This window comes from Priapulus caudatus, unplaced genomic scaffold (assembly GCF_000485595.1).
Source record: "Priapulus caudatus unplaced genomic scaffold, Priapulus_caudatus-5.0.1 Scaffold879, whole genome shotgun sequence".
In the NCBI taxonomy this organism is placed as follows: Eukaryota; Metazoa; Priapulida; class Priapulimorpha; order Priapulimorphida; family Priapulidae; genus Priapulus; species Priapulus caudatus.
Genome location: NW_014577940.1, coordinates 58587 through 72170, shown reverse-complemented (window position 1 = coordinate 72170; position 13584 = coordinate 58587). Strand labels below are relative to the sequence as shown.

Genomic DNA, 13584 nt, shown 5'->3' with positions numbered 1-13584 from the left:
TTATTGCTTGAGTAACAGCAATTGTCTAGAGTAACGATAAAATGACTCAGAACGTTCGTATTCACCAAATCATGCACGATTACAATTTTACGTTCTGTTTAGTTTACCGTTGGCATCTCTCGGACTTTTCTGCGCGATAGCGCGAGACATCTATCATGGTGCAGTAATGCATATAGTCGCACCGCAGAAATCAGGTCAGAGTGTAAACACAGACATTCATACTAGCGTAACAGATTTTAGTACTAATGCCGCGTAAAGTCTGTTATTAGAGAAGCTTGTGGATTACAGTCAGATAGTAACACGGGAATGACAATGACAGAAAGTGCTCGGAATTATTGACATAAAAACTAAATAATATTTACTCACAGAATTGCACGCCCTTTTGTTTTAATTATGCACTTAGTTTAAAGGCGCCATTGTGAGTGGTTGAGAGTCGCATACGATAAAATTTATTGCTGGTATGATTTGGTCAAATCCATTTTTTATGCTATAACTGCATAAAATCTTAGTGTTTTTAATGTTGGTGTAATCAGTGATATTTCCGCTGTCAGGTGAGACTATATTCAGCTATAATTTAGTTTTTCTGAGCAAAAATCTCGCAATAGTAAGTTTAATAAAGTTGAAGTGATGGTAGAAAATGATGAAAAATTGCTCTAAAAGTTGCTATAAAAAGCTGCTTGTCCAGCGGACAAGTTACTGGACAGGTCTACTTGTCCTCCGTGGAAATGGACAAGTGAAGACAACGGATAGCCCTTATTTCGAACACTGTTTACTATTACTATTTTGCCAGAAAGTATCTTCAAACACCACCTGACCTCTCTATCCCTCGATCATATACTGTATGAACCATAAGTGCTACTAGCAATGACAGTGTCACCTACATCCCTCCCCATCACAAACACAACACCACTGCCACCACCACCAGAGCCCAGCACCATCATCTCCACTCACCTTCTGTTTAGAGAAGCCCGGGTCGATGACAACACGACTCCGTCAATGGTGAGGCGACGTCTCGGCGATGTTCGTCGACAACGACGCACTTCCGTCCGATGGCGCCGTTCGCCTTTTTCGGCGGCGCTGCCTCGAAGATGCGCTGCTGCAGTGGTGAGGCAGCGTCGAGTATAGAGGGATGCAGCGCATCTCTCCTACGTCGGGCCCGAGGTTGTCCAGCTCACGCTTCATGCGCTTACACGCCTCCTCTATCTCCTACAGCACGGAAAACACGAGAGGCGCGTGAGGCAACGCGACACACGTGAGGAAATGTGAGATATCTGATGGAGGCAATGTGAGACATGTGAGACATGTGAGGGAATGTGAGACACGTGAGGGAATGTGAGACACGTGAGGAAATGTGAGACACGCGAGGCAACGTGAGACATGAGGGAATGTGAGACATGTGAAGTAATGCGAGACATGTGAGGGAATGTGAGACATGTGAGGCAACACGATACACGTGAGGGAATGAGACATGTGAGGGAATGTGAGACATGTGAGGCAACACGATACACGTGAGGGAATGAGACATGTGAGGGAATGTGAGACATGTGAGGCAACGCGAGTCATGTAAGGGAGAGAACGCGAGACACGTGACGGAAGCAATGTCAGACACACAAGGGAGGATCGCAAACAAAATTAGTCTCAACATACTAACCTTTTCTCGTATACCTGACCTCTATAATACACTGCACATAAGAAACTTGTAACTTGACAACAGTAACTCGTACTTTCTGTCAACCGTCTACGCGACAAGGTTAATGTTAAGACTTTGCTTGTTTCTGGCAGCGGCCCCTAAACATCATCTTCCCGCAACCACAGCAAGCTAAGATCAGCCGGCGATGCAATGCCAGCCGCAGCGAGCCCCTCCCTTCGCACCTCCTGTCCCGTCAGGAAGAGCAGGATGTCTCCCTCGATCTCCTCGCACATGTGTATCTGGATGACGGTGCGGATGGCCGCCTCTAGGTAGTCCCGTTCTGGCTCCGGAGTGTAGAAGATCTCGACGGGATGCGTCCGGCCGGGTACGGTCATCAGCGGCGCGTTGTCAAAGTAGTGCTGCGAGAGAGAACGACAAGGAGGGTGAGCGAGCGGTTGCCATGACGACGCGTGCCTACCATCGCTACGACGACGCACGGCGACCGTCGCCACGATGACGTATGACGCAGCCGCGACGACGCATGCCTACCGTCGCCATCACGACACACGCCTACTGTCACACAGCTTCTAAACGTTAGAACAGCTAAAAGCCTTCAACAAAATTAATAATAACAAGATGTCGACAAAAAGAACGGTGCCACCTTCTCAGGAAACCTTCAGACGCAGCGACGAGGAGGCGGCTTAACGCCGTCGTCGTCGGCGACGCATCCACCCGCGCACGCACCTGGAACTTGCCGGCGTCGAGGGTCGCGCTCATGACGATGAGCTTGAGGTCGTTGCGCTGCCGTATCACCTCCTTGACGAGGCCCATGAGGATGTCGGTGGCAAGCGTGCGCTCGTGAGCCTCGTCGAGCAAGATGGCGCCGTAGTTCTCGAGCAGCGGGTCGGACATCGCCTCACGCAGCAACATGCCGTCAGTCAGGTACCTGCGCGACGACGCGTGCGCAAAACCACAAGCGTTGAAGTTATTACGTGACACCGTAAAGAATAAAAGTAAGAAAATGATGTCCACTTTTTCACAGAATGTAAGTGATTCTGTTCATTTTTTATGGTTAAATTGCTGCACTATACTTCCTATTTTGCTATTTCGTTCGATGTGTGTGAACAAACACTCGTGACTCATACATAGCCCATAGCAAGCATTTCATGTCGTGATAAATATATCAAATTGCCCAGATTTTTTTAGAATTTTAAATAGTTGAATTAAAAAACAATCTTATCAGGTAAGAATTTGAGGATACATTTAGTGTTGTTAGTAGTCACTACTTTTCATGAAAAAAAATTGCAACAAATTTTTTTACAAATATACACCATAGAAAATTCGCGACGTAGTCAATTTAACCACAACCGCATCGCCCGATTCCTCACAGCAAGACTTCATTATTAATACAAATAATAGATGAAAGTGCTGGAGATAGCAGCAGCCGTGTCCGCGACTGGTAACTTTTAAGCAAGTCTGGCTTTGCAAAGGTGAAATCCCTGCTTTAAAGTAACCATTGCGAGAGTTTTCCAGTGTTTTCACCACTTTCATGACACCTACCGTTATTGCTTGAGTAACACTGCAATTGTCTAGCAATTGTCGAGAGTAACAATGAAATGTCTTAGAACCTTCGTATTCACCGAAAAAGTGCCAGTTTCGAACTACTAGTTTTTGTAAACTATCGTTTCCTGTCATCTTGAACTAGCCGGAAGTATGGATTAGCTTGTGGCGCCACCGCTTATCTGCTATAGACATAGTACAGGCTCTCTCAAAACATGCACTTGTTTTCGATTCATCACCGACACAAATACAAGTTTACCAATTCTGCCATTAGGCATTATCGGCATACGATAGATTTATTGCTGTTACAATGTGGTCAAATCCATTTTTCTATGCTATAACTGCATAAAATCTTAGTATTTTTAATGTTGGTGTAATCCATGATATTTCCGCTGTCCGGTGAGACTATATTCAGCTATATTTAGTTTTTCTGAGCAAAAATCTCGCAATAGTAAGTTTAACAGCAAATGTATAAAATTTTCTCCAAACACTGTAGAGGGTCAAACGTATTGTGTCACCCTGCGTACATTTAATTACAAATATTCCAGGAGGAGCGACTAGAGGACCAATCCCATGGAAACTACCAGAAACCGACAGCACCATTCATCAACCAACCGCAAACTCACTTAAGCCGCGTTTTCGCCGATGTGCAGTCCTCGAATCGGATACTGTAGCCGACCTCGTTGCCTAGCGACACGTCCATCTCCTCGGCAACGCGCGCGGCAACGCTCATGGCGGCGACTCGTCGAGGCTGCGTGCAAGCGACGCCCTTCTTCCCGTGGAAACGCGTGTACTCCATGCACCACTGAGGAATCTACGCACGCAAGACACGATAAATGTGACAACAACGCGCACCGGCATTCTAGGCAACGATGAACATCAGACATACATGTATACATTACGCACCACTTCGGAATCTCCGCAACAGGAAATATGACGGTAATGGGGGCTGACATACCTTGCATCGATCCAGATGGGAGATATATATACACATGTATTATGTAGTGCCTGCGGGCATTCGCAAAAATTTCACATTGCGTGAACAGCAATATCGGCCTGCAGCTAGAACATGAGACTAGCGAGATTGATCGCACTTAACAGCCAAACGACTATGACATAAGCACTGGTCAGGTTTCTAGTGGTGTGGGATTGCAAAATTGTGTTGCACAAGTAATAACGAAGGGATACTGTTTTCTATGTGTCAAGAAAGAAACTACGTGTAGGATAAGATAAAGCTAATTAATACAATAAATTTGTTCTACTATTTATTACATTTACTACAGATTATTATTTACACATTATGCATAGGTATATCAATTTTTTCTCTCCCCATAATCTAGCAAGGCAGCCCCCCCCCCACCACCACCACCACGTCCAGCGGAGCTATGTCTACTGGAGTGGCTTACTGGAAGGAAGACTGAATTGTCATTTTGCCCTCTATCACTTCTATTCATTTGTTTTAATTGTATTAGCATTGCCTATTAACTTGCTTAACTAATTATGTTACCTCCAAAATGCAATTCATAAGTGTAAATAAAGTATATTGAATAGAATTGAATTGAATATGTCCCTGCAGCAACATGCATCCTGCATCGTGCCACAGTTACACAGTAGCTCGTGATCTCCCGTTACCTGTGTCGTCTTTCCCGAGCCTGTCTCTCCCACCAGCACGACGCACTGGTACTTGTCAACCATGTCCATGAAGCTAGCCTTGTACTCGTTCACGGGCAGCAGAACACGCTTCGCGTACAGGTCGTGAAAACGCTGCGTGTACGGCAGATTTGTGAAAGGGTTGAGCGTCATCGGAACCTGTGCACCACGACGAGACAACACAAATGCGTTAGAAACAATATTGGCAAACGTAGGGCCACAATTAAAAAAATATTTGTTTGCCCTCACCCAACCCAAGCTGAAAAGTTTGGGTAGGTAGGTATTGCCTACAGATTTATATAATGTACAGTGATACAATTTGTAAAAAAAATGGGAAAGATTAATAAATTTTGTTGAGTCTGCCCCTTTTTGGCGGGTCGGTTGGGTGAGGGCAAACAAACAATATTTTTATTATGGCCTAGGGTGGTAGAAAACAAAACGACATGCCAACCCTGTAGTCTGCTGCCTGCAGCAACCATTTAAAAAATGTGCCTGTTGCCGCTTCATGCTGTTGACAACAACAGTAAGGCACGTAATAGGATGACTATTTACAAACATCCTGTTAACACGTTCAACGCGAAACACGAGTATACTCGTTCGAACTTGCAAAACGCACGGCCGCGAAACACGAGTATACTCGTGGCAAAAAAAGAAAAAAAAAAAAAAACTATGTTTACTATGTTCTCCTATAGATGGCAGGGGCTATACGCTTAGCAATTCAACAGCGTCAATGTATAAACCCCAGTAGTAGATGACATAATTTAAACAATACTTTACTGTTGTTTGGAACGTTATTTTAGGAGTTTTTGGGACTGAGGTAATGTTTTTAGTTCACCTCGCCAAAGGGCGTTTGACCGCCGTGTTTTGTGAAGTTGTTTTTATGTCTGAAAGTTGTGTTTGATTTGATACATCACCTGTGATAGATTCCGGTGTTGTTTCGATGTCTGAGAGTAAGTTTATATCTATATTGTACTAGCCACTAATTATAAATAATTTTATAGCTAGTTAAACCTGCCAAAAACATTTTGTGTAATAGGTGACTAAGCGGTAAAAACGCGAAAATCTCAGCACAGGGCGGTAGATGCATTGTTAACCCAGGCAGCGTTGAACGTGTTAATAGGTCATATCCTAACAACATGTTTAGTTACGCCGTGTTTCTGCTCTTTAACGGATAACTTTGTGTGACCTTGCTTATAACACACTTGAGAACAAAGAAAGAATAGACCGAGAGGCACGCAAGTAGTTGCACTGATCACGGCTCAAATAACGTCCTCCTCTATAGCATACGATACATTGCATCTTACTATGCGTGCTCACTGTAAATGCTCTATTGAAAAGAAAATAGTGCTAAAACAAGGTGGCTAGATGAATCCTTTTTTCACACAAATTAGAACTGATACATGCGATATATTCAATGTCTTTTACTGCCCAGCCTTCCACGCATATACCAATGTCAAATTTTTGTCAACTTATAACAAATAACTACGTAGAACTTACTGGCAGGGTTTTAAACGACGGGATAACGTCCTTCTTTATTTCTCTTTTATCATCGCGTTCGGAGCGCTCCTTGTCATAATCATTGTCGCGATCTCTCCCGCTGTATTTATCACGGTCCCTGTAGCTATCATCGTAATCCCTGTTGGTGGCACATGGGAAACAATAAGTCGGTGGTTACCTGACGACTAAGATGGTGAAGTATTTGGGAAAGGTGATACTGCATCGCATATTTATAAGCCGATAACTGCATCACTGAAATAAAACCTATCACAAGAGATCAAGAGTTACCACTGTATATTGTGACTGTACTCAAACGCGTTTCCAGTGGTTTTCGCCAATGCTGTCATGTCTGCATTAGGTGACAGCAGTGGGGAACGAGAATGGATTTGTATGGAATGCCTATATTGGGACCCACTTTTCAAGCCCGAGCTCCATAGATTAGAACAGTATTCACTTCAATCACATTGGTTCAGTCAAAATTTAAATGCTAAAGCACATTTATTAAATAATGTTACATAAACTTCCAATATTAGGTTATTTAGACAAACATTTTCATATGGATATATATTTAGAAATATTAAATTCATGTCAAAAACAATAATCTGAGCCTGATGATTGCTTTTGATATGCATCTTCCTTTTAAATTCAGTTTCTTCATTTCTGTCATTCCATATATATGTACAAGGATTCTCTTCCTTCTTCTTTTAATTGTTAATTGTAAAATTGAAATTTTTGTACTGCATCTGCAATGTTGATCTACAGATTAAATAATCTTTGTCTCGCTCCATCTCCAGTAGGGTCTGTTGGATTGGAAGAGTAATCATTATAGAATAGAATAGCGGTTTACAGGAATAGGCCCGAGGGCCTGTATCCGGTCTAATTAATACATCAAACCTCAATTTTGTTCATAGTTCCTCGCGATGTTAAATGATTCTAAATTGGGTATTGGTCGTGGTATTGTAGCTTCGATATTATGAGTATACGTTGGAAGGTAAATTTCCATTGTATACATTACATCATGTGATCAGATCATTACATCATAACTATGTGACTAGTTAAGGTAGTCATATTGCAGGTGGGACCAGTGCCTGTCAATTTTGTTTTTGAATTCATTTATCGTTTTTGATATAACAATTTCTTCGGGCAGGGAGTTCCAATCGCTGACGGTTCTAAAGCTAAATGATTTCTTTTTGAGTGTATGATCTACTTGTCGTTTATACAGTTTAAGGCTATTGTATCTGAGACCTTGTGTGTTGCTGTCTAATTTTAGCCACGGGTATTGGTCGTCGTATTTTCCATGTAATCGCTTCCAGACCTCAATCATGTCACCCCGTCTTCTTCTGTATAAAAGTGATGGTAATTTTAACAGGCGTAGCCTTTCATCATACGACAGATTTGTTAACCCGGGTACTTGTTTGGTGGCATTTCGTTGTACGCTCTCGATTTTCTTAGTGAGACCGATTATGAGGTTGATGTTTTTGTCATTATCACTAACAGTAACAGTAACATTAACAGATGAGATATGGATAAACATTAGATACCAGAACAAATATCAGATACAGTGTTCTCTATTCATGAAGCACAAAAGCAAATGCGAAGTGGAACTGCATAAGATGACGTCGTGGTGGTAACTCTAACTCTTGTTTGTTCATTGAACATATCATAATCTATTCGTATTATACTATTAATCAATCAATGACCATGATCAGCATGCAGGCCTTTCTCTGTGTCTGTGAGGCAAGACAACTGCAGTCTGCATGTCATTGAACCCTAGTTGAGCTCATAGGGTCTATGTCCCCCAGGGTACTGCCGGAACGTACCTACCCTGGGTACGGTTCGGTTAGCTCTAGTACTATAGCCCGCTTGCATTAACTACCGCTAGCAGCGCTGCCAGCGGCAGTTAATGTAAGCGGGCTATAGTACTAGAGCTACGGTTCGGTATACCGGAACGTACCCTGATAACTATCTGTATGGTTAGGGTTAGGGTTAGGGTTAGGGAGTAGGTGTAGGCGACTCCCTAGACTCGTTAGTGGAGTAGGCAAGGTACGGTCCGGCATATTAGATAGTACCAGGGTACGTTCCGGTATACCATTACCAGACCGTACCCAGGGTACGTTGCGGCAATACCCTGGGGGACGGGGGCCGACCCTCTCAGCCCTAGTAAGTAGTTGATTGAATCATTTGAATGGTGACAATTACACACAGTGAAAATAGCGCTTACGGTTCATATAATTAATTCCACACGTGTTACTATTAGTATTAGCTCATAGTCATACTCATACTCATAGTCATAATCTGTCGACAACACGAGACCCATTGCCATTACTCAACATTGTCATTGAATTTGAAGCAAAACACGAACGAGAAATAGACGGTGATTATTTGTGACATCAAGTTCTATCAGTGCACCACGAACCCTGCTAAGAAAATTACTGTTGAATACTTACCGTCTTCTTTTACCAGAGTCACCCACATCAATTCTTTGTCGTTTGGTTGTCATGATGTCAATTGGTACGTATATTTGCCTTTGTGAGCTCGGCAACACACACGATTGACTTCTCGCACCGCATAAATGGCTGTGCGCTACCACGTTCCCATACGAACACAGCTATAAAAACCACGACATTATTTAAATATGAATAACGCAATTTTGTCCACTATATACGTACACTCGTATTATGATAAAAAATATCATTATTTTTAAATAGTACTATGCGCTATTATAGACATCTTAACTCTAATTAATCTTTTATCCACGGGAAAATCGTTCTTCGTTTCTGAGGTAGGCTATCAAGATGGCTGCGCCCACAGAAAGTCATGGATCTGAACACAGTGCTAAATTGCTTGGATTCCACGAGATGGGTTTGGATGACCGCATTCTGCAGGTTATTAATGTGTTTTTTTTGTAGAGTTATGATGGCGCGAAGCGTCGATGTTAACTTGGTTATGGGTTATCATCTTGGTCATAAAGCAAATAAATAGTAAAATACCCAGATACCCCATTTGACGTTGTGGCAAACTGGCAACGTTGTCAAAACGTGATATAACGGTGTGGCAACGTAAATTTGTAGACGTCACTGAACGTTGCCACGGCGTTGTGAAATAACGTTGTAATGTAACATTAGGGGCCCAGCTTATGCCTTATGGCCTGGGAAGCTTTGCCGCTCAACAGATTCGAGGCTTTCTCGAAGATGTAGACTTCTAAGTTCTACACACGACTTTTCTTTGAACTTCATCTCAGCACGGAAACAACCATGGCATAGATATCAGGAGTAGATAATAGGGAGGAGTGTGACATCAATAAACAAGGGAAATTCGTCATTTACTAGCCTTATAATACCTACGATTTACTACACGTAACTCATCCAACTTGAGCTCAAATCGGACACAGTACATTCGCCCATCATCGTACGAAATCGTTTCCTCGAAGACACCCGCAATCCGTAGATACAGCCTAAAACGTACGACACGATTCTCCATTCTCTGGCCATCAATCCAACCCATTGCGCGCCTATAATTCAAACAAAAGGCAGCTACCTAACGCGCTATTGCTAACTGAGCGAGGCATGTGGCTCGCTGGGAGATTAGGCATCAACACTCGGCGAGATAACCTTTGACCCGGTACACAGCTACACAGGCCACCTTTGTACATAGCTGGCATGCCTTCACGCACGCACGCCAACCAAATGATTAGCTCGTCGAGTGTTGCGTCGATCTCCAATCTCCCTGCGAGCCACAACGCCACATTCAGCTATCCGAGAGAGCAAACACAGCGACTGCACGCCAGGTTGCTGCCTTTTGTCTGAATTATAGGCGCGCAATGGGCGTTGGATTAATGGCCAGAGAATGGAGAATCGTGTCGTACGTTTTAGGCTGTATCTACGGATTGCGGGTGTCTACGAGGAAACGATTTCGTACGATGATGGGCGAATGTACTGTGTCCGATTTGAGCTCAAGTTGGATGAGTTACCCGTAGTAAATCGTAGGTATTATTAGGCTAGTAAATGACGAATTTCCCTTGTTTATTGATGTCACACTCCTCCCTATTATCTACTCCTGATAGGTATGGATAGGCTTATGATCAGCCCCACGGATCACTCTAGAGGATGACTCCAGCCTGGTCCCCGGAAACTCACGGTCGAACACTTGTCGCGACATTACAGATACATCTGCCCCTGTGTCCACACGAAACTTCACCTTCTTATCACAGACAGTGATAGGAAATGTCTACTGTGGGTCGCGACCTGACTGGTTGCCCACACTTACTTCTCCTAGGAAGACATCTGACGAAGCGTATGAACAATTAAGACTGTGTAGTTACTTCATTTACTGTTTTGGCCTTCCGACATACCTTCTCAAAATGCCCGTTGAGTTGGCATCGTCGGCAGTTCACATTTTTGGCAGGGCACAGAGAGCGATTATGAGCATAGTTTCCACACCATGGACACCTCTTCTGACCATACTGTGACGTCGAACGTGCAGACTTCTTCTTGTCATGTTGACCTTTGGCATGTACGGCTAAAGCTTCAGCACCGACGACCGTAGTTGATGTCAACTCTCTTACCTGGTTCTTTACCTGGGCTGACTGACGAGTCAGGTCTGTTGCAAGCTTCAGGGTTAAGTCAGAGAGATGCTTGTCTCGAATGCCAACAACGATTCTGTCCCTAATTAGCTCTTCCTTTAGAGTGCCGTACTCACAATGCTCGGCGAGTGTGTGTAGAGCAGTAATGAAGGAATCAATTGGTTCATCCAGACTTTGCACTCCCCCGTTGAATTTAGCTCTTTCAAAGATTATGGTATGGCGGACAATGAAGTATTCCTCGAACTTCTTCTTGACACAATCAAAGTCTTGAGACTCATCACTTGCTTCTGATACAGCAAATGTAAAGGAAGAAAATATCTCGTCTGCCTTCTCTCCCATACAATATATCAAAGTGTTCACCTGGTGCTGTGGGGATTTGTTGTCTAACCCTGAGGCTACCTTGAATCGTTTAAACCGCTTTATCCACCTGGTCCATGAGTTAGGCTGAGAGAAATCGAACGGCTCTGGTGGTGACACTTTGCATCTACAAATTCTACTACAGCAAATTCTGTCGTCTGAAAGATACAAATTGTTGACTTGCCAAAGTTAAAGACAATAAAATTCCACACATCATATTGCTCATTAAAGGGTTTGAATCAATTTTGCCACTTCCTCTTTGGAGTAGTAAACTGAAGTTTCCTACTTATAAATAATAGACTGAGTATTTAAACATTTTTTTTATGAAAGCCTGTTTCTATATGTATCTCCTGTCGTAATATCAGTAGGTTTGCTTGAATTCCAGAAATTTATATAATGTCAAGTATACACTTGGCTGAATACACTGTATGCCCATATTGTACACTTGTCAATTCTAATCATACACCCATGCAGTGGCAGTGACACATGACACACATGCTCATGATGACTGATGCTGCATTGCTGACGGCTGTTTCAATTTACATTGCAAAATATCTGCTAACAGTCCGACAGATATTTTCACAGCACTGGCAATGAGGAGCTTAATTGCAAGCGCCAGTTGTTAATTTCTCCATTGTACCATCAATAAAGAAATAGATTGTAAGACAATGATTGCGTAATTTTACAACTTGTAAAAGGTTTATGACTCGCCCTTTAATTTTTATAGGCAGTCTCAAAACTTGGCTGGAAAGAACCAACTCTAATACAGGAGAAAGCGATTCCTTTGTCCTTGGAAGGAAAAGATGTGTTGGCAAGAGCAAGGACAGGATCTGGGAAAACTGCCTCCTATGCAATTCCTGTCATACAGAAGATTCTAGATCGAAAACAGGTTTAATTATTATCTTATCTGGTAATTTAAATGTGCAAGCACATAACATATATACATTGTTGTTATGTATGTTCTCTAAGTAAATAACTATGTTTTAATAATACATATACCTTGTAAAATTTGAGATGGAGTAATTTTATTACTTTCAGGTAACGAGAGAGCAATGTATTAGTACGATTATTATGGTTCCTACTAAAGAACTTGGAGCCCAGGCACATAAAAATATACTAGAGTTAACAACAAGCTGCTCCAGGGAAGTACGATGTGTTGACATCTCTGGAAAAGGAGACCTTCCTTCACAAAGGTTTGCAGTTATACAAAATATAAAAAATAGTTCTGCATATACTTACTAACTCTTGTTTCACTCTAGGACGCTACACATCATTGGCAAATGTCAAGTAGTTATCTATATGACTAGTAGTATAGTAGTAGACTAGTAGTATAGTAATGTAGTAACAGTATCATTATACAGATTATGAATAAGAAATAAGCTGTATTTGATATTGGCGGATATTGACACAGAACTACCTACCCCGCTCTCTTGTTCTCATCATTTAAAATTCGTGTTCAAATGGTAATAGCTGTCATCTAATTTCGCTTACAGGCCGCTGTTGTCAGAGAATCCAGATATAGTTGTGGGAACACCAAGCAAGATCCTTGCTCACCTAGTTGCTCGTAACATGTCTGTGAAGGACTCTCTCCAGTTTCTCGTCATTGACGAAGCTGATCTTGTCTTCTCGTTTGGTTATGAGGACGACATTAAAGAGTTGTTGAAGTGAGGACATTCTTTTGTAGATAAGTCTATGATTTATGTGATATGATTGATAGTTAACATGTTGGAACAATATTATTATATATTTAATCTGTATTTAAGTATACTTTATGTATTTATAAACTTGTAAACAGTATTGATCAAAAATTGTGTCATACGTTTTTGGGTGGTTTGAGGTTTTTACCTGGCTATTTCTTACTGGTTCTGTGTATCTATCACTGTCTAATAAGTTATTGAAGTACAGTTCAGTAGTAACTACCAAAATTTGTTTAGTTTATTAAGTTAGCGGCTTTTTTGTAAGGAATTTTAATCATTTTATAAAGATGAGAAAGTCCTAAATGTAATGTATATATGAATTTTATGTGTAACGAGTTCATGTTCTTCATGGACAGACATCTGCCAAAGATCTTCCAGACATTTCTAATGTCTGCAACGCTCAATGATGACGTGAAAGCCCTTAAGAAGTTGGTTCTGCACAATCCAGTCATTCTGAAGTTGGAGGAGTCACAGTTGCCTGAGGCAGGCCAGCTTACACAGTACCACATCAAGTATGTTCTCATCTCTCTCGCTCTCTCTCTCTCTCTCTCTCTCTCTCTCTCTCTCTCTCTCTCTCTCTCTCTCTCTCTCTCTCTCTCTCTCTCTCTCTC

At 42.2% G+C, this 13584-nt stretch overlaps 2 protein-coding genes across 2 annotated transcripts in view; one reads left to right on the top strand and one right to left on the bottom strand.

Moving 5' to 3' along the window:
• LOC106814175 (putative pre-mRNA-splicing factor ATP-dependent RNA helicase PRP1) overlaps nt 1–8930 on the bottom strand; it is a 26334-nt gene extending 17404 nt beyond the window's left edge. Inside the window, 9 exon segments of the mRNA XM_014818471.1 lie at nt 952–1029; nt 1031–1107; nt 1110–1206; nt 1873–2049; nt 2375–2576; nt 3817–4004; nt 4823–4999; nt 6338–6476; nt 8785–8930. Coding sequence (XP_014673957.1) covers nt 952–1029; nt 1031–1107; nt 1110–1206; nt 1873–2049; nt 2375–2576; nt 3817–4004; nt 4823–4999; nt 6338–6476; nt 8785–8837 — 1188 coding nt within the window. The 5' untranslated portion in view covers nt 8838–8930.
• A 190-nt stretch (nt 8931–9120) lies between these two features.
• Nucleotides 9121–13584, top strand: part of LOC106814176 (probable ATP-dependent RNA helicase DDX56) — a 9259-nt gene continuing 4795 nt past the window's right edge. The window contains exons 1-5 of the mRNA XM_014818472.1: nt 9121–9222; nt 12004–12165; nt 12315–12469; nt 12770–12940; nt 13330–13485. Of these exons, the coding sequence (XP_014673958.1) occupies nt 9133–9222; nt 12004–12165; nt 12315–12469; nt 12770–12940; nt 13330–13485 (734 nt within the window). The 5' untranslated portion in view covers nt 9121–9132. The remainder of the gene's footprint in view (nt 9223–12003; nt 12166–12314; nt 12470–12769; nt 12941–13329; nt 13486–13584) is intronic.